Raw genomic sequence first — 21,500 nt, forward strand, 5'->3', positions numbered from 1 at the left:
AAAATGCATACCAGAACCTTATCTGAGAACGCAGGCCGCAGGAAAAGAGGGGGGATGAGAGAGCGCCCCCCCTCCTGAACCGTATCAGGCCACATGCCCTCAATATGGAGAGGATGTCCCCATGTTAATGGGGACAAGGGCCTCACCCCCACAACCCTTGCCCGGTGGTTGTGGGGGTCTGCGGGGGGGCTTATCGGAATCTGGAAGCCCCCCAGATGCGGCCCCCTATGTGAATTGGACTGGGGGGGAACCCATGTTGTTTTTTTAAATGATTTTTATCTGTATTGCCAGGACCCGACAATTCATTATAGCGGCTAGTAGGGACAATTCTAAACACGGAAAAAATGTGTTACTTTACAGGCATACTATAGACACCCCCCAGGTACGAAATTTAAAGGAATATTTCACTTTTATTGTTTCACTATAAGCATTATTAAAATCACTGCTCCAGAAAAAACTGCTGTTTTAAAACATTTTTTTTGCATTGATACATGTCCCCTGGGGCAGGACCCAGGTCCCCAAACACTTTTTATGACAATAACTTGCATATTAACCTTTAAAATTAGCACTTTTGATTTTTCATGTTCGTGCCCCATAGACTTTAATGATGTTCACGTGTTCAGACTAATTTTTGTTGCCTGTTCGCATGATTTGGTGCGAACCGAACCAGGGGTTTCCGGCTCATCCCTAGTGGTCAGTTTATGTGCCTCTGTCATCAGCAGCCTGCTATCTGCTCTCCTCTCTACTCCAGTGTCCCTCTCCCCCTCCCTTCTCTGTCTGTGTGCGAGCCGCCCCTTCCCCCCTCCTGCTGCTCTCATAACACTAACCTGTATACACCATCAGCACTTCCTCCTATTTCAGTGTCCCCCCCCCCTGTGAATGATTTATAAATACAAATGCTGTAAATACCTTATTTAAGAGCCGAGATTGCATTTACATGACCAGCCAGCTCTCTCCTCCTCTCCTCCTCCTGCCTTCAAGACTGACATCATCAGAGGAATCTCAGCCCCGCCCGCTGCATCTCTCAGAAGAGGAAAGGAGAAAAATGGCCAGTCATGTGATTGCAATCTCGGCAGTGAAATTAGGTATTTGCAACATTTAGTTTTATAAATGACACACAGAGGGGGATACTACAATAGGAGGCAGTGCTGATGGTGTACACAGGTTAGAGTGGATTAACAATCAATTTAAGTGTACAGTAACACAAAGCAAAAAATTAGACATCCCTCTCTTGCTCCACATATTCTAGATGGTTGGGAACGAATATACTGTATTATTTTTTTAACAGGCAAAAGGCATCTTCTTTCTTTTTCAGGCTGGGTTCACGGTATTGTGAATTGGATGCAAGTTTTCCGCATCCAATTTGCATGTCAGGAAATTGGAACCTGCTCTCTATGGAGTTGGTTCACACATCTCCAGAGCTGCTCCAGTGAAAATTGCACAGGAGCCCTGTGCATCTTCTGGTCCTTTTGATGTTCAAATTCAGCCCAGAATTCAGGCTGAAATCGGACCTGAACCAGTGAACAAAGACACACCGGACCCCTGCTGTAAGCCGATCTGTGCTTCGGTGTGAACCCAGCCTTCATAAGTCTTTTACTAAATTCTCCCCAGCATTTACCTTGTATTTCAGGATATTTCATAAGTATAAGGAATGCATTTCGCAGGGTGCTGCTGACTGTCTCCGTTCCACCAAAGAACAAGTTGAGTATTGACAGAATCATGTCTCTTGTGTCAAAGTGTGGATTGCCCTTTTCCTTAAAACATGAAATATTATGATAGTACTAATAATAATAGTAAATAGTAACTTAAAATTTCTCTATGCACATAATAAACTGAGTTGGCATTGTAAAGGAAAAGGAGATGCTCCATTGGGAGGCATTCGGCAAAAGCATGCCCTTGCTTGGTGCAGAAAAGAAATGGAATACTTTTAACTCCTACTCCATCAAACACAGCTATAATGAAGAGGAATCACTGGCCAATGTTCCAGTGTTGGCAATCTCCTGTGTCCTTCGCTGTGCTCAAGGTTCTTCTTCCACCATCCCATACATTGTTAGGGTGTCCTTTAGCGATGTAAGTGTTGGTGGGAGCAACTAATGAGCGCAGCAAAGGACTTGATTTACTCATGGAATTGTTGGTTTCCCAAAAGAGTTGGAGATTCATCTTCCTCACATTGGTGCATGAGGGCAATCAGGGCATGGGGAGACTTTACTTTGTGGCAGTCAGGTTAGGAATTTAGATTGCATTTGTACATTCCTGCAATTATCCTATCATTGCTTGCCTAACTGGACGTGTCTCGAATGCATATTATGTAGTAAATTCACATACTTGCTGTTGCTTTACAAGAAAACAGTCAATGTAATCCCGAGGACAGTTGGGATCCAAGGTCTCCTGGTTTATCTTCACTCTCTCTAAGACGAAATTCACTAGTTTATCCAGATGTCTCTTTATTCTCTGATGAGGTCCCGGAATGTAGTACATAATTTCTGGGAGCATTTCCTGCAACTGGATCATGTACACAGTTACTATTTACAAGCTTCCAAATTAGACAAAATACAAAGCTCAGGTTGGGGTGTAATTCAGCTGCAGTTTGAAAAATTTTCATCAAAATGAAAGTGGTATTTAAGACCAAACGCAAAAAGGTATTGACATTGAGGTGGCATGACTGCATTGTTTTTTTCTTGTTAGACTTTTTACGCTACGTTCACACAATTACATGACCAATAAGTCTTCCTTTAACCATTTTAGCTCCGGGAAGGTTTACCCTCCATCATGACCAGGCCATTTTTTGAGATACAGCACTGCGTTACTTTAACTGACAATTACGCGGTTGTGCAATGCTGTACCAAAATAAACTTTGAGTCCTTTTTTTCCCACAAATAGAGCTTTCTTTTGGTGGCATTTGATCACCTCTGCATTTGTTATTTGTTGCACTTTAAACTTAAAAACTACTGATGATTTTGAAAAAAAACAACAACATTTTTTACTGTCTTCTATAAAACATATCAAATAAAACAAAAAATAAAATGGAATTTCTTCATAAATTTAGGCCAATATGTATTCTGTTACATATTTTTGGTAAAAAAAATCCCAATAAACGTATATTGATTGGTTTGCGCAAACGTTATAGCATCTACAAAATATGGGATATTTTTATTTATTTATTATTTTTACAATTAATGGTGGTGATCAGCGAGTCATAGTGGTACTGCGATAATGCAGAGGAAAAAAAAAAATCGGACAGCAGGGGACACTTTTTGGGGACCAGTGACACTAATACAGTGATCAGTGCTAAAAAATATGCACTGTCACTGTACTAATCACACTGGCAGGGGATTGGTTAACATCGGGGCGATCAGAGGGTTAAATGTATGCCTAAGTTGTGTTTATTAATTGTGGGGGAGGTGCTTTGACTAAGGGAAGACAAAGATCTGTGTTTATGCTTAGTAGAAATGCAGGATTAGTACCTTCCCCTCTGACAGAATGGCAGTCTTCCTTGTTTACATAGGCAGACTGCCATTCTGCTTGTGTCACAAACGATCGGCGGGTCCCAGTGGACACCGAGTATGCCGAACCCGCTGATTGGCTCCTGCTGCGTCCAATCATGTACTAAGTATGTGATCTGGTACAGAGTGACCGCCCTGCCACAGTAAATGTACCCTAGGCGGTCCGCAAGCGGTTAAAAGCCTACACTGCAAAGCAAAAATAGGATTTTTTAATACAGCTTACCTGTAAAATCCTTTTCTTGGGAAAACATCACGGAACACAGAGCCTTAATTACTTAATGAGTTATGTAGTCAGCACAGGTGATTGGACACTGGTTAACCCAATTAGAATTGAGTTCCTCCCCTATATAACCCCTCCCAAATGGAGAGTACCTCAGTTTTGTAGCAAAGCAATAAGTGTTCCACGTTTAACTCCAAAGAGGGGTGGGTGCTCTGTGTCCCGTGATGTATTCCCAAGAAAAGGATTTTGCAGGTAAGCTGTATTAAAAAGTCCTATTTTCTTGATCACTCATCACGGGACACAGAGCCTTATTTACTTAATGGGATGTCCCATAGCAATGCTAAAATTTGAGGGGAGGGAGACACAGATCAGAATAAGATCACCATCGAGCCAGAGGCGGCATCCTCGTACCCTCTCACATCTACCTGGTAGAATTTAGTAAATGTATGGACCGAAGACCAAGTAGCAGCCTTACAGATCTGAGCAATGGAGGACTGGTGATGCACTGCCCATGAAGCACCAACTGCTCTCGTCGAGTGAGCTTTCACCTGAAAAGGAGGGATCTTCTTTTCTAAACCATAGGCCTGAATAATGACTTGTCGAATCCATCTTGCAATAGTGGATTTTGACGCTGCCTGGCCCTTCTTTGAGCCTTGTGACAGAATGAATAGACAATCAGTCTTCCTTATCTGAGCCATAGCTTGCAGATAAACCTTTACCGCTCTTACAACATCTAGAGAGTGTAGACTCTCTTCCTCCGCAGACTACGGATCTGGAAAAAAAGATGGTAGGACTATATCTTGATTCAGATGAAAACCTGAAACCACCTTAGGTAAGAAAGTTAAGTGAGGACGCTGCACCACCCTGTCTTCATGAATAATCATATAAGGTTCTTTACACGAAAGAGCCACCAATTACGATACCCTCCTTGCTGAGGATATGGTTACAAGAAAAAAACAGTTTCTGTGTCAACAGACTTAGAGAAACCTGGTGTAAAGGTTCAAAAGGTAGCTTCTGTAAAACAGATAATACCAAATTCAAATCCCATGGGCACACAGGATACTTAACCGGCAGATTTAAACACAGTGCACCCAGAATAAAGGCCCTCACTAGAAAATGAGAGGCAAGCAGTTTTTGAAAAAATACCGACAAGGCCGAGATTTGGCCCTTGATAGTGCTCAAGGCCAATTTAATATTTAAGCCCAACTGAAGAAAGGCAAGAATCCTATTAATGGCATACTTCCTAGGATGCCACTTTCTGTGTTCACACCAGGAAACATATGCCTTCCAGATTCTGTAGTAGCATTAACCAGAGTGGATAGGACTGGCCCCGAGAGCCCATGTTTCCTTAGAATGTGGGTCTCAACAGCCAAACCTTCAAATTTAGACTTTGTAAGGCAGGATGGAATATTGGACCCTGCGACAGTAGGTCTGAGCATAGTTGGAGAACCCAAGATCTTCCTACTGCCATCCTTACGATTTCTGCTTACCATGGTCTCCTGGGCCAAGCCGGGGATGACCAAAATCACTGACTTTCCTTCCTTCTTGACTCTCTGAAGAGATCGTTGGAGAAGAGGACCCGGAGGAAACGCATAAATCAGGGAATACTGGTCCCATGAGATTGTCAGGGTGTCTGACCCTAGAGCACAGGGACCTCTTGTTCTTGAAACAAAGCTGTCCAGCTTTGCGTTGAACCTGGAAGCCAACAGGTCCACATCTGGGGTTCCCCATTTCTGACATATGACTTGAAACATGTCGGCATGTAGAGACCATTCTCCTGGACTCAGTTGCTGGCGGCTTAAAAAATCCGCCTGACAATTTTCCACCCCTGGAATGAAGCCCGCAGATATGCGAGGAACATGCCTTTCTGCCCAGGCCAGGGTGTGAGTCACCTCTTTTTGGGCATCCAGACTTCTGGTGCCTTCTTGGTGATTTATATAGGCCATGGCCGTAGCATTGTCGGACTGAATCTGAACAGCCCAGCCTTGCAGGCCCAAACTTTGAGGGCCAAATTAATTTCTCGAATCTCCAGAATGTTGATGGGTAGGAACTTTTCGGCCCCGGACCACTTCCCTTGGGCAGATGCTTCTTCTAGAACTGCCCTCCCAGCCCAGAAGGCTGGCGTCTGTGGTCACCACTTTCCAGGTAACTGAATTGAAGGATTTTCCTTCTGACAGATTTTGGGGGAGCAACCACCAATTGAGGCACTGACGAACCTTGGAGATAAGATCATATGAAGATCCAGGGCCTGAACATCTTTGTTCCAAGCTGACAGAATTCTGCCCTGTAACGGTCTTGAGTGAAACTGGGCGTGAGAGACAGCCTCGAATGAGGCTACAATCTTCCCCAATAATATCATACATAGATGGATGAAAGGCCTTCTTTTCACCTTTAGCACTCGGACCAAGTCTGTTATGGCTTTTGTCTTTGTCTTGGGAAGTAATACCTTGCTTAGGGACGTGTCTATAATCATGCCCCAGTACTCTAGCCTTTTTGAAGCTGCAAGGAAGACTTCTCCAGATTGAGGACCCAGCCTAGGTACTCAGATCGTCCAGGTAGGCTGTTACTGCTATGCCTCATGCCCTTGGCCTTGCTAGAGCTGGGGACAGTATTTTTGTGAACACTCGAGGTGCTGTAGCCAGCCTGAAAGGAAAGGCCACAAACTGAAAGTGGCGCTGATCCACCACAAACCTTAGAAACCTTTGGTGAGCGGGGAATATTGGCACATGTAGATATGCATCTCTGATGTCTATTGATGTCGGGAATTCTCCTCCCTGAAGAGTGGAAACAACTGAACGGACAGAAGGAGCGAATGTTCAGGAACTGATTCAGGCTTTTCAGATCTAGGATAGGTCTGACATCCCCGTTTGGTTTTAACCAGCAATAGAGTAGACTTGTCTCGGTAATCTTTTGGATGTATTTATCCAGGTCATCCCCAAACAGGCGTTCTCTCCCAAAGGGGAACACTGCCAAGTATTTCTTTCATGAAACCTCTGCCTCCCAATGTTTTAACCAAAGGGACCTGCGAATGTGTACCTGCAGGAGATTCAAGCGGGATGCTTGCTGAACATAGTGCATAATCACATTAATCACAAAACACAAGGCCTTAGGAAGATCCTCATAAACCTCAATCTCCTCTGTAGGGAGGAGGTTATTCATCTGCTTAATTTGTTCCTTGAGGAACTGACATATACCAATGGCTGCAACTGCAGGTTGTACTACAGCCCCAGCCATGTAAAAGGAGGCTTTTAATAGGTACTCCAGCTTTTTAGCAGTTGGATCCTTAAAACCCTGCGCATTGTCTATAGGACAGGTCAGGCTTTTGTTTGCACAAGAAATAGCTGCATCAATAGCAGGTACCCCCCATTTCTTGGTGAAATCTCCATAGGATAAAGGAGGGAAAACTGCCTAGGAGGAGAAAACAGTTTATCTGGGTGAACCCAGTCACCATACATCAGTTTATCCAGCAAGGGATGAACTGGAAAGGAGCATGCAGCATGCGCGGATTTCTGAGATCCCCTTCTAGGTCCTCTGAGGAAACAGAGGACCTAGAAGCTTCAATAGGAGGCAATTTGTAAGTGGCATACACCATCTCTGCATAATATTGCACCTGCATCTTTAGCGACTGAGAGGTAGCAGGAATCCTATCATCCTCAGAGTCCTCAGACTGCACATGATCCTCATCTCCAGAGAGGGATTTTTCACCCTCAGAAGGAGCAGGGATTTTCTGGTGCCCCTTTTACTAGCCCTTGACCCTCTTCTCTGGGACATAGTCCTTACTGCAAAGCAAAGGTACTATCCACAAATGCAATCACTGTTGTGCTATAGTCTTACAATACACAAAATATCAGCTCACTGCACAACCTGATGCCGAGTAGGAGTCTTAGGTTTGCCTGGTTCAATCCACAGGGATGCTTACAGCCCACAGCTCTGTGTCCATGCTGCTTACAGAAGGCTCTGGCGTGCTGGGCTTTTGAAACCAGCCTCTTGGCGCCTGCACACAGGTGTCCCACATTGCACACGGGGCACTAGCAACCACGGCCCTCCCCCATCCATCTCTCACTTAGACAGCAAAAGCACGCTCCCGGCGGCACACAGGAGACAAGGAAAAGGGGGGAGAGATTACTGGGGGGCATCATTGTGGACCCCTGTATGCGTTAATGTGGCAGAGCCTGCAGCGGAAGGAGGTGAGTGGTGTTTAAATTTGACCAACTTTGACCGACTTCACTGAACTTGTATCCTGGATGGCTATGTAAGAAAACACCAGGTTTTCACTTACTCCCTCCAGTGGTGAAAACCAGGAAAGACATCCTACTCACAAAAGATAATATAAAAATAAAATTATCCTCTTCTTACCTGAAAGCTACTAAAGTAGTAGTAGTAGTTCCAACTTTCACCCATCACTGTGGGCAAGTTGTGCCAACCTTCAGGTTTATCAAAGGTTTTATTAGAGAAAACCTCATACCTGGACCTGTAGATGACTGCCAGAAACCATTTGTGCCACAGATGTATTAGTACACCAAAGTCTGGATTCCAGAGCCCAGACCTCCGCAGAGAGACATTACAGGCACTCCTTGTTTCTTCTTACACAAGGCCTGGGTACCAACCATCTTAGGCTTTTGATATTGGCCCGAGGAATGGATCCGGTTTTAGCTCCTAGGTCTACGCAGCCAGACCAACAAAAGAGCATTTTTCTTCTTGGCACATGTTGAACGTGACCAACCATCTTAAACACTGGCGGAAAAACTGAGGTACTCTCCATTTGGGAGGGGTTATATAGGGGAAGAACTCAGATTTAATTGTGTTTGCCAGTGTCCAATCACCTGTGGTGACTACATAACCCATTAAGTAATTAAGGCTCTGTGTCCTGTGATGTATGATCAAGAAGGTGGCAGTTAAAGTGTTGAGACAAACCATTTGACACCATTTTCCACTCATGAATCGAACACTACCTTATTGCCAGATTGACAATGCTTCCATCCAAGGGTGTCTCCATTGCTCTAATGTAGCCATTAGACATGTGCACACTGAAATATTTTGTTTTGGAATTTCGATTTCATCCGAAAAATACATTTATTTAGTTACTCCTGAATTTTTTTTTAATATTTATTAATTATTATTACTAGTCAGCCAACATTAGAATTCTTCTATAGCCTATGGGCTCGCGGCAATCGTATATTTGTTTTTAGCTGCTTCATCGAATCTTCATGTCTCTATAATGTTGAATCTTTTCTCTCTATGTCGAATAATCTTGGACTAATAGAGTTAGGTTAGGCACAATCAACCGCAGGTTCGATAGACACAGACAGGGGCGGACTGACCATTGAGGCACTCAGGCACTGCCCGAGGGCCCCATGCCACTGGGGTGCCCCATCAGGGTTGCCAGGCTCAGTAAAACCAGAGACAGTATGTAAAAATCTGTGTTTTTTTTACATCTGTCCCTGATATGTAGGAAACCGACATGCTTTTGATGTGAAAATCCCGAGATTTTAGCTGCCCCGCCTCTGCACTACCTCCTGGCATGGTGGCCATCTGTAATCCCGGGGGCCCCATAATCTTCTATTGCCCGGGGGCCCCATTAGTTGTCAGTCCGCCCCTGGACATAGATCACTATTGTCACCATCATGTTGAATCTTCTATCTATATCGAACTGTATGCGGCCAAGCACCGTTCCTTGAGCACAGTATCTGTAGGATCTGCACATCATCCCTTGAGCCTGGTATCGCCCAGACTGGTGAGCGGGTGAAAGCCCACCCATTCTGCACCTAAAGACACTGGGGTAGATTTAGGTGGCGGCGCAGCGTATCGTATTTACGCTGCGCCGATGTAAGTTTGAGAGGCAAGTGCTGTATTCACAAACCACTTGCCTCCTAACTTACGGCGGCGTAGCGTAAATGGGGCCAGCGTAAGCGCGCGTCATTCAAATGATGTTGAGGGGGGTGTGTTTTATTCAAATTAGGTTGACCCCACGTATTTAACGTTTTTTACGAACGGTGCATGCGCCGTTCGTGAAAAAATTCCAGTGCGCATGCTCGAAATTCCGACGCAAATCGTCATTGCTTTCGGCATGAACGTAAATTACGTCCAGCCCTATTCGCGAATGACTTACGCAAACAACGTAATAAATTCAAATTTCGAAGCGGGAACGACGTCCATACTTAACATTGGCTGCGCCACCTAATAGCAGGAGCAACGTTATGCCGAAAAAGCCTTACGCAAACGACGTAAAAAACTACCGCCAGGCGCACATACGTTCGTGAATCGACATAACTAGGTAATTTGCATATGCTACGCCGAAAACAACGGAAGCGCCCCCTAGCGGCCAACTTAATATTGCACACAATTATATGCCATCGCATTCAAGTTACGTTGGCGGAGGAAGCCTATTTTTTTAGCGTATCTGCCTTTGAGAATCGGCGTAATGATACGCCGGCGCATATTTCAAATTACAGGGGCGTATCTGGAGATACGCCGCCGTAAAAGCTACCTGAATCTGCCCCACTGCATGCAGACATCTTTACTTTGCCCTTCTCATTAGACATCTACAACCACAATTGGATGTCATTCTCCAAAGGAAACATTGGGCCCCTTTATTTGAGCTAGCCGAAGATACAAGACAACTGTATATTAAGTGAAGCTCTTTTTTAACTCCTTCCACTGTATAAATGTCAATGGTCCCAAAAAAGTGTCAAAAAAGTGTGCAATCTGTTTGCCTCAGTCCCAAAAAAAAAAAAATTCAGATCAATTGCAGATTTGGGGGATCAATTTGGACGTCAATTTTGTTTTTGTACAACTTTGCATGACTGCGCAATTGTCAGTTAAAACCACACAGTGCTGTATCGCAAAAAATGGCCTAGTCATTAAGGGGCCAAATCTTCCGGGGCTGAAGTAGTTAAGGACAATGAGGGGGGATTTACTAAAACTGGTGCGCTCAGAATTTGTTGCAGCTGTGCATGGTAGCCAATCAGCTTCTAAATTCAGCTTGTTCAATTAACCACTTGCTGACAGCCGGTTTGAAGAGGAATACTGTTGTTATGGCAGCAGCTAGCTTCTTTTTATTTCATTTTAGCGTAAATATGGGATCTGAGGTCTTTTTGACCCCAGACCTCACAATAAAGAGGTTCTGTCATGCTTTTTTTTTCTATTTCAAGGGATGTTTACATTTCTTGTAATAGGAATAAAAGTGACCCAAATCTTCTTTTTTAAAAAGTGTAAAAATATTAAACTTCTGAGCTCAAACCACACATGTGAGGTATTTCCGCGATCGTTAGAACGAGAGCAATAGTTCTAGCACTATAACTCCTCTGTAACTCAAAACAGGTAACCCCGTAGAAATTTTTAAACGTCACCAATGGAGATTCTTAAGGGTTTTCCTGCCATTCCACGAGCGGGGCGCAATTTTGAAGCGTGACATGTTGGGTATCAATTTACTCAGCGTAACATTATCTCTTGCAATATAAAAAAAAAAATGGTGTGACATAAAGAATTGCAACAGCCACCATTTTTTTCTCTAGGGTGTCTGAAAATCTATATAATGTTTGGGGCTCTAAGTAATTTTCTAGCAAAAAAATAAATTATTTTAACTTGTAAACACCAACACTCAAAACCAGGCTCTGTCCTTAAAGGGGTTGTAAAGGTTTGTTTTTTATTTTCTAAATCGGTTCCTGTAAGCTAGTGCATTGTTGGTTCACTTACCTTTTCCATCGATTTCCCTTCTAAATGTTTTTTTTCTTTGTTTTCTTTGTCTGAATTTCTCACTTCCTGTTCCTCCTCAGTAAACTGTTCAGTAAGCTGTTCTGGCTGGCTAACCACCGCTCGGATGATGGTGGCAAGTTTACTGAGGAGAAACAGGAAGTAAGAAATTCAGACAAAGAAAAAAAAACATTTAGAAGGGAAATGGAAGGAAAAGGTAAGTGAACCAACAATGCACTAGCTTAAAGAAACCTATTTAGAAAATAAAAAACACACCTTTACAACCCCTTTAAAGCGGTTCTCCACCCTAAAGTGAAGTCCCGCTGATCGGAACCCTCCCCCCCTCTGGTGTCACATTTGACACCTTTCAGGGGGGAGGGGGGTGCAGATACCTGTCTAAAGACAGGTATTTGCACCCACTTCCGGCCCGGCATTCAAGGGCAAAAGACAGGCATTGCGTCACATCCCGTCGCCCCCCCCCCCTGTTGTGTGCTGGGAACACTCGGCTCCCAGCACACAGCGGGAGCCAATCGGCGGGCGCGGCGCGACTCGCGCATGCGCCGTAGGGAACTGGGCAGTGAAGCCGCAGCGCTTCACTTCCTGGTTCCCTCAGCGTGGATGGCGGGGGGAGCAGCAGGGTGACGAGCGATCTTTAGTGCTCTGCTGCGGACGGCGCTGGACTCCAGGACAGGTAAGTGTCCTTATATTAAAAGTCAGCAGCTGCAGTATTTGTAGCTGCTGGCTTTTAATATTTTTTTGGGGTGGAACATCCGCTTCAAATGGTTAAGCTTTAGCAATCAATCCTGGGAGCAGAGTTGCACCTGATTTTGCACTCTCCAGCTTTAGTAAATAACCCCCAATATTCCTTAGTAAGCCATATAGCACCAGCACAACCTACCTGTCCCAAAGGGCCGCTCGCGTCTTTGAATGTTTCACTAAACAAGGTCAAGAGTTGCCGAAAATTCTGATCATCGTATTCAAAACGGTTTCCAAAAACGATAGAACAGATGACATTAGAAACAGCCTGGGATAGGAGGTTTGATGGGTCAATGGATTTTTCTGCAAGCAAATTTAAAAAATATAGTCAATGTACAGGTTTGCAACCCTTCATACTTCACACTATCGTTATGACACCATTACTGCATAATGGTGTTATGGATGGGGGCCACATGACATACAATCCTAGAGATGTCTCAGGAACTAATTCTACAGTGGTGCCTAATAACAATACAGCTGTGGCTTGGAGGAATAGGTACTGTAGATACATTCATTCCCTAACTGGGGCAACATATCAGCCATAGCTGAACCACCAACACTAACCCTAATTATACATCAGACAGGAGGCTCATATCTTATGCATTATCTTTCTTTAATAATGCCCATAGCAGAAATACAGTAAACATTTATTGTAACTTAAAAAATTCAAAGAACTACCCTTCCCAGCAGTCCCTGGGCCAGTGTAGCCCCTCCCAGACCGTAGCCTATATAAGGGACTGTCTGAGGTAACCTATTCCTCTTTCTTTCTGCTCATAGCCAGAACTCAGATAAGTACAGTACATTACTCTATGTTTATAATTTTTATGTAGGCTTGCTTGTTATTTGGTTATCAGCAGCCTTTTTAAATTTGTGTAGATCCTAATGTCACATCGTCTTTCCACAGGGTGCTGGGGATCCCCCCCCCCCTCCCACCCCGGCTTTTATTACAGCTACGGAGGTTTTTCCCTCCTCCGTTATTCCCTTCAACTTCCACCTGTATCTGTATATACCCTCTGATCCCCTCAGACCTTCATCTGTGTGTGGTTCTATCAACCTTCTGTCTTATGAAGCACAACTGATATTTCTAAAAATGATAAACGTTTAGTTTTTGCTGTATGTTTTTCCCACTTTGCTATCTGTGCCACCCGTTTTGTAGAGAACGCGGTTTCCTCTGATGTGTACATCTTACAGTCATTGGGCTTCTTTATTTGTTTATTTTACAATATACCGCTGCTTTGCTTCTTTTGTTTCCCCCCGGTGCGCTCTGCACACTGCTCGTTTTCTGACTGGAGGTAGGACGGCGCCATTTTAACATCTCGGCGCCTTTTTCCCTACCTCCCTTCTTCTCCTCAGAGCGTCTCATCTCTGAGGGGGGCGTGGCGGTGAGGATCTCCCTGCACCAATCGCGCTATTGTCGCGAATCGACGGCCTGTCCTGGGGACCCCATCCTCCGTGTGCTAGGCCGTCTCTCCCCATCGCCGCCACGCCAGGGTGCGGGCGGCTGTATGGTTGGAACTCTGTGTAGCTCTCACTGATCTATGCGAATCACGTTAGGCCGTAGTCTCGCGAGACTACGGCCCCGAGCCTCACGTCTAGCTCCCCTTGTGGTGGGGTATATCTCCCCTCATCTAACTTCTGTCACTCACACCTAGCTGGTGGGGAATTCCTCCCCTCCCCTGCTTCTGTCACTCCTTCACCTTCAGTCACATTAAACATCAGTTCTTGTTCTGGGAATTTATTCCCCTGTAGTCTATTCTACATATAATGAATATATTAATACATGTAAATAAATAATAAATTTAAATAATTATACGAATGAATAAATTATTGACTTATTAAATAAATATAAATAAATCAATGAACATAAATGTCTATAAATAAATAATTTATACAATCTATATGATTGAATAAATAAATAAATATATAAATATATATAATAAACACATTTTAAATATAAACTATTAAACTATACTTTATATATAATTTAATAAATAAATACATATATATATATATATATATAAATAAAAAAACAAATTATAACAATAATTGAATGAATTATAGAAATTACTATACAAGTTATAGTACATAACTTCCGTATCTTCCTGTGCTGCACGGCCGTGCTGTCCGCAGACAGCTGACTCCTCTCCTGTGGCTGGCGACAGATCCTTTACTCCCTACTGGTGCCACTGAAGTGGTGGACGCAGCCCTGGAAGGCCCTACCTACCTCAGTGCTGCACTGGTTCCTGAGCTGGTCGGTAGGTCCGTCCAGACTACCAGGGCATCGGTTGTTCCAACCCACATGCACCCCTATGTCCGGATCTCCCGGCAAGGATATAACGCCCCTGAGTAGGGCATGGCGTCCCGTATGCGCCGTCACATTAATGTGGCCTCCGTCTCCCCGGCAGGGGAAGTAATTAACATGCCCCAGGCAGTACCCTCCCAGGACTGCCGACCCATTGACTCCCCGACAGGGGAAGTAAATAACATGCCCCAGGCAGTACCCTCCCAGGACTGCCGACCCTCTGACTCCCCGGCAGGGGAAGTACATAACATGCCCCAGGCAGTACCCTCCCGGGCCTGCCGACCCACTGCCTTCCCAGACTCCAATCGACCCCCGAGCCTCGGGGAGATGCACATGCAGAGGCAGCGATCCGCTAGACGGACTGAGCCAGACTCCTCGTGGACTCTTCCAGAGTCGTCCGCGGAGTACGAGGCGGCTAACACCTTTGAGTCTGAGGATGAAAATGATGATGATAATGATGATGATTATGTGAGCAGTGGGCACATGGCGCTCCATGACGACGCCAACCCTAGGTCCCAGGGTAAAACCTTATTGGACTCTTGTGGAGTACCATTTTTCGATCAGGAGGTGATTGGCCACCCACACTCCGGTGACTGGGCGCCTCTACCTGAGGTGATCCAATAGATCGAATGCTGGACCCGGAGATCGATCGGTACGCTAACCGGACAAGTTGAGGGTGGAATACTCACCCTTCCATTACCAAATACGGGGGTGCTCACTCCAGAGGGGGATCCCATAATCATTCATTATTCCAGGAAGGAAATAGAGAGGGCCTTTGGGACCTCACAGTACTGGGTCTTAGATCTCTGGACCTATCACCTAACCCTACGCCTTAGTGAGCAGGCTACCGCCTCTGTAAGCCGGTTGACCTAGCACAATGGGATCACGCTAATTGATGATATCTTTAAGACGGTAGGACAAATGGAGTTATATTACCAGGCGTATACCTGGTTCACCATCCCATTCGGTTTTTCAAACCTAAACACCGTCCTAATGGACAACAGGTTGCTAGACCTTGGACCAAACAGCCGATAGTAGAGATGGACCCACTCTCTTTGAACTTCCTCAACAACATCTTCCCGATCAGGAAGAAGAAAGGCGGTTTTTCGTCCGGTGGGAGCTTGAGAAATCTCACCAACTTACTGCCCTGTGGAACAAGGGTGAGCTTGAACATCTACTTGAACGACCTACTTCTAATGGCTGGTTCCCCTCGCCTAGCGAGCGAACACGCCTCCTGGATGGTCGGATCGCTTCACGAACACCTATTATCTCCCCATTTCAGGAGATAGAGTTTTTGGGGTTCTTGGTGGACACCAACCGAGCGATCCTTCGGCTACCCATACCCAATTAGCCGCCATCCGCAAAGACATCAGTATCATGCTGGGCAGCTGCGGGTGTCCTTACGCAGACTGACTCGCTTAGTCGGCCTGTTCCCGGTGTCAATCCAGGCCACTCTCCAGTCCCTCTTCACTGTCGAACCCTCCAGAGACTCGAGACTCTACATCTTCGCTAGGGACTTCGCTATACAAACTAAGTGAAGCCATGGTGGACCTACGGTAGTGGTTACGTCATGCCGTCAAACGGAACGGCGAGACATTTTCAACTCCTCACCGGATTTCGTCATAGGGTCGGATACCAGCCGCCTCGGCTGGGGTGCTCGGTGCAGTCCCTCGTCCTCCGGTAGGACGTGGTCCGCAGAGAACCCTCGGCTGCACATCAACACGTACACCCCTGACGGCCTTTTTTGCCATCAGAAGTCTGTTGCCACGCACGTCCATCTGCTGTGTGCTATTGCGTTCGGCCAACGTACCCGCAGTCCGGTACGTCGATCGCTTGGTGGGCTCCTGATCCAGAATCCTAGCGGATCTAGTAAGACTTCGGGCACTTCTGCCTGGAATGCAACATCGTCCCGATTGCGGGATATGCCACAGACTATCCCTATAGGGTGGCAGATTGGATTCTCGTTACCTGACCGATTCCAACGATTGGCGACCGCACCGGTCAGGGTCCCTGATCCTCGCTCACTTCGCGGATCCTTCTCTATGTACCTGTTCGCTCCCCGTATCAACCACCAGTTTCCGCGCTCTTACAACCGGAGGCCGGATCCGGAGGCGCACCATGTGGACGCCCTCCACCAAACGTGGTCACAGGGGACACATTATGCGTTCCCCTGTTCCCGGTGACCCTCAGGGTCCTCCTTCACTTAGCGAGCCGGAGGGCATCAGTCGTGCGGTTCACTCCGTGGTGGCCGACGCAGCCATGGTTTCCCCTCCTTCTGAGGATGACGGTGGAACTCCCCAGGTTGTTCCCTCATTCCCCCCACCTCCTCGCTGGTCCGAACGGGGATCTGCACCCTCTACTCACGAAGCACATCCTACCTCTCCTCACATGGTTAGTATCGGGGTTCCGGTCGCAGACTATGACCTTTCGGGAACAGCTAGGGATTCCCTGCCTTGGACTGGGCCCCGGGACTAGATCGGCATCTCGATCTACCTGGGGACTCTGGGTTACTTGGTGTGATCAACGACGGGTCGACCCCGTTCAAGCGCCAGGGTCTGTAATAGCCAATTATCTGGCGGACTCTTTGGATCCGTTGGTGTGTCAATTTTGAAGGTGTTAAGTTCAAATCGCCCAATGTACCAGCACACTTGGGATTTTTCCAAGGTCATGATCATGTTCTCGGGCTGGGGGACGTTGACACTCTGTTTTGAGGTTACTGTCTTTCGAGCTTACTGTCTTCTTGTGTCTGATTTCCATCATCGTGGGTCAGACGTCAAGGCTTTGGACATATCCAGGCGTCATTCCTCGCCTCAGAGACTCAAGTCTTTTTCCGTCGTGCGTTGGACCAGACGGTACTTCGATCGGTTTTCTACCCGTTCTTCCCCGCACACCCACAACTGTATGTGGTCCGCTGTCTACAGACTTATATGTCCTTGACAGCCTCGCTGCGATCTTCGCAAGTCTTTCAACTCCTCGTTTCCTACGTTAATCCTCTCTTCCCGGTTTCCTCTGTGACTTACTATAGCGGCGGACTGTTGTCAGCGACCGCTTTTCCGCCAATCCCGCTTTGAACAGGAGGTACACATATCTATGTCAGTGTTGTGGATTATTTTGATTGTTATTGGTCATATGCATTGTTATAGCTTTGAACTTGCATAAGATATGAGCCTCCTGTCTGATGTATAATTCGAGATTTTCCTAGCTTGTGACGGAAAATATTAATTATATGAAGACAGGAGGCGAGTATCTTCCCTCCCGACCCAACCCTGTCACGAGGTTGTCTCTCTCTCGTTCTAGACTGATGAACCACGCACCCTGCAAGTCGGAGGCTGGTACGCCCCGGGAGTTTGTTTTCACTATCCCCGTTGGGATTGCTGTCCGTTTCGATCCATGGGTTTAGTTCACCGCAGATGGAGGTTCCTACTGCGTTCCAGATCCGGAGTCGGGATGCCGTTGACTGAATCCGTTGGTCCATGTTCCTGAGGACAACTGACCGAATGGTTTGGGTTTCCTATAGTCCCCGTTGGGATGAAGTTGGTCCGGATGAAGTTGGTCCGTGTTGGCCTTGTCCTTTCGTTTCCTCCAGATTCGGATGTTGTGTTCCGGTCGGAAGGTTCCCGGCAGCCGCGGAGATGTCTAATTGGACTTTCGGTTCCTGTTTACACTAATTCGCATGAAGAAAGAGGAATAGGTTACCTCAGACAGTCCCTTATATAGGCTACGGTCTGGGAGGGGCTACACTGGCCCAGGGACTGCTGGGAAGGGTAGCTCTTTGAATTTTTTAAGTTACAATAAATGTTTACTGTATTTCTGCTATGGGCATTATTAAAGAAAGATAATGCATAAGATACTCGCCTCCTGTCTTCATATAATTAATATTTTCCGTCACAAGCTAGGAAAATCTCGAATTATGGGCTATTATACATGGGCATATAAGAGGCATTCACTATGCATTTATTACTGTAAAGTAGAATTCTGGCCAATTTTTTTCCCCATGTCCTTGTTGCTGATCTCCTACCTTCACCAAATTTTACATCCATGTTCTTCTGAGCTCTGTAGTTCCTCTGTAATAGGCTGCTGAACTTGCTGAAAAACAGTTATTGCCTGCTGACATGCTGTTTGTAAGACCGCTGGGTGCAATCCCTCTCCTCAGCTCAGCCAGTAGTCTGACACCCCCTTGTAGTCCTCTGAAAGAACAGGAAGGAAGCAGAGATGTTGCGGGCAGAAAGGGGTCTCATAGACCCCAGTCTGTGCCACCCATGGAGGAGGTGTCCTCCTTCTCCTCTCTCCTCCCTCCTCCTCCTCCCTGCCAGCAATCTGCTATCTCCATGCAGAGCAGGGATCATCATCAGTAATTACTCCCGCTGTGTCAGGTATTGTTATGAGTACACCGATTGCTGATGACCCGCCAACAGCGATCGGCATTCGAGATCGAGATCCCCACTGTGTCATACAAGTGATTGCTGATAATAATCCCAGCTTTACACTGGTGGTTCCTAACATGGTAGTCCCATGGTGGTCCCTGACATGGTTGTCGCTGACTGGTGATCTCTGACTGGTGGTCCCTCGCAAGGTGGTCCCTGACAAGAAGCACTGGTGATCCCTGACATGGTGGTTCCTGACAAGCAGCACTGGTGGTCCCCGACATAGTGGTCCCTGACAAGATGGTCCCTGACCAGCGGCACTGGTGGTCCCTGACATGGTGGTCCCTGACAAGCGGCACTGTTGGTCCCTAACATGGTGGTCCCTGACATAGAGGTCCCCGACAAGCGGCACTGGTGGTCCCCGACATGGTGGTCCCTGACATTCGGCACTGGTGGACACTGATAAGTTGTACAGGTTTGCATTTATATTAAATGCATTAAATGTATTTATTTTATTTATTAAATGCATTAAATTAATATTATATTATTATGCATTTAGATTAAAATGCTTTGCATTTATAAGGCTGTAACTTACCATACCACGTGTTATGTATGGCTTGCTGGCTGCAGAATGAGGGGTGTGATTTATGTTGAAGTGGGCGAGTTCACATTTACATGTACAAGCCTAGTGTACCTCCCACATTCACTCCCATCCCAAGGATTCATGGGAAATGTAGTAACATGTAATAACAGTTTAGTGTTTTTGAAAATCCCGGAGACGTTCTTCTTTAAGCATTTGCCATGCATTTAAGAAAAAGTCAAATCTCTTTAGCATGCATATGTTGCTTGTGTATAGTTCCTAAAATAAAGCAGGTGGCTCACATCTGATATACTAGGAAGCAATGAAAAAAATGAAGCGATATTAGTTTAACCACATCCCGATCAACTGCCATACATATACTGCGGCATACCTGTACTTGATTTCGTCAATAGCTACTTGGGGGCACGCGCACGTTGCTGGAGCTGTGATTGGCTTCCATGTGGCCAATCAGCGTGCAATCAGTGGGCCCGGCGGATGCGATGTCCACCAGCCACTTGCGATCGCTCCCCGCAGAGACAGAACGGCGGTCTGCTGATGTAAACAAGCAGACCGCTGTGCAGTCATGCATGGACACCAAGAGCTTGCAAACTATTGATGTTAGGCTAACTGCTCTGTAATTCCCAGGGATGTATTTTGTCCCATTTTTAAATATTGGTGCTACTGTACATTGGCTTTTCTCCAATCAGCTGGAGCCATTCCAGTCAGTAGACTGGCAGTACAAATTTGGACCAAATGGTCTGGCAAATACTTGACTGAGTTCCCCAAGTACCCTCGGGTTCAAGCCATCTGTTCCCGGTGATTTATTAATGTTAAAGGGGTTGTAAAGGTAAAAACATTTTCACCTTAACCACTTCATTACTGGGCACTTAAACCCCCTTCGTGCCCAGACCAATTTTCAGCTTTCAGCGCTGATGCTATTTGAATGACAATTGCAACACTGTACCTAAATTATATTTTTATATTTTTTTTCCCACAAATAGAGCTTTCTTTTGGTGGTATTTGATCATCTCTGCGATTTTTATTTTTTGCGCTATAAACAAAAAAAGACAGAACATTTGGAAAAAAAACACAATATTTTTTACTTTTTGTTATAATATCCCAATTTTATTTTTTTTTATATATTTTTTTCCTCGGTATAGGCCGATACGTATTCTTCTACATATTTTTGTTAAAAAAAAATCGCAATAAGCGTATTTGATTCACATAGAGGGGCCAGGATCTGGGGGTCCCCTTTGTTAAAGGGTTCTTCCAGATTCTGATAAGCCCCCCGCCCGCAGACCCCCACAACCACCGGGCAAGGGTTGTGGGGGATGAGGCCCTTGTCCCCATCAACATGGGGACATCCTCCCCATGTTGAGGGCATGTGGCCTGGTACGGTTCAGGAGAGGGGGGGCCGCACTCTGTCCCCCCCTCTTTTCTGCGGCCGGCCAGGTTAACGTGCTCGGATAAGTGGTCTTGTGTGAATTTTTGGGGGAACTCCACGCCATTTTTTTTTTTTATTTGGGGTGGAGTTCCCCTTAAAATCCACACCAGACCTGAAGGGTCTGGAATGGACATTTGGGGGGAACCTCCACGTAATTTTTTTTTTTAATTGACGGCGGGGTTCCCCTTAAAATCCATTCCAGACCTGAAGGGGAGAGAGAGAGAGAGACTTGTAAAGCGCAACACATGCGAACTGAATCGCCTCTGGGCGCTGTTTTTTTATGAATGAATTTGCTCTGAATTGCCAGAGCCGACAATTTATTATAGCCGCAAGTCCGGTTTTAAAAGACTTTTTTTCCTTTCAGAAATGACACTTTGTGAAGGGACAGTTCTATGTACTGGAAACATGCGCTATTTCACATGCTAGCTTAACACTCCCCCCCCCTAGGTACGAAATTTAAAGTAATATTTCACTTTTAGCATTATTAAATTCACTGCTCCCGAAAAAACTGCAGTTTTTAAAACTTTTTTTTTGCATTGATACATGTCCCCTGGGGCAGGACCCAGGTCCCCAAACACTTTTTAGGACAATAAATTGCATATTAGCCTTTAAAATTAGCACTTTAGATTTCTCCCATAG

The 21,500-nt window shown here is 45.7% G+C and overlaps 1 protein-coding gene across 3 annotated transcripts in view; it reads right to left on the bottom strand.

The window, feature by feature from the left end:
- LOC120913327 (cytochrome P450 2G1-like) overlaps nt 1–21,500 on the bottom strand; it is a 79,884-nt gene that overhangs the window by 18,880 nt on the left and 39,504 nt on the right. For all 3 annotated transcript variants that reach the window (XM_040323196.1, XM_040323198.1, XM_040323197.1), the window contains 3 exons: nt 12,314–12,474; nt 2,326–2,502; nt 1,619–1,754 (listed from right to left, as the gene is read on the bottom strand). In XM_040323196.1, coding sequence (XP_040179130.1) covers nt 1,619–1,754; nt 2,326–2,502; nt 12,314–12,474 — 474 coding nt within the window. The remainder of the gene's footprint in view (nt 1–1,618; nt 1,755–2,325; nt 2,503–12,313; nt 12,475–21,500) is intronic.

This window comes from Rana temporaria, chromosome 9, assembly GCF_905171775.1.
Source record: "Rana temporaria chromosome 9, aRanTem1.1, whole genome shotgun sequence".
In the NCBI taxonomy this organism is placed as follows: Eukaryota; Metazoa; Chordata; class Amphibia; order Anura; family Ranidae; genus Rana; species Rana temporaria.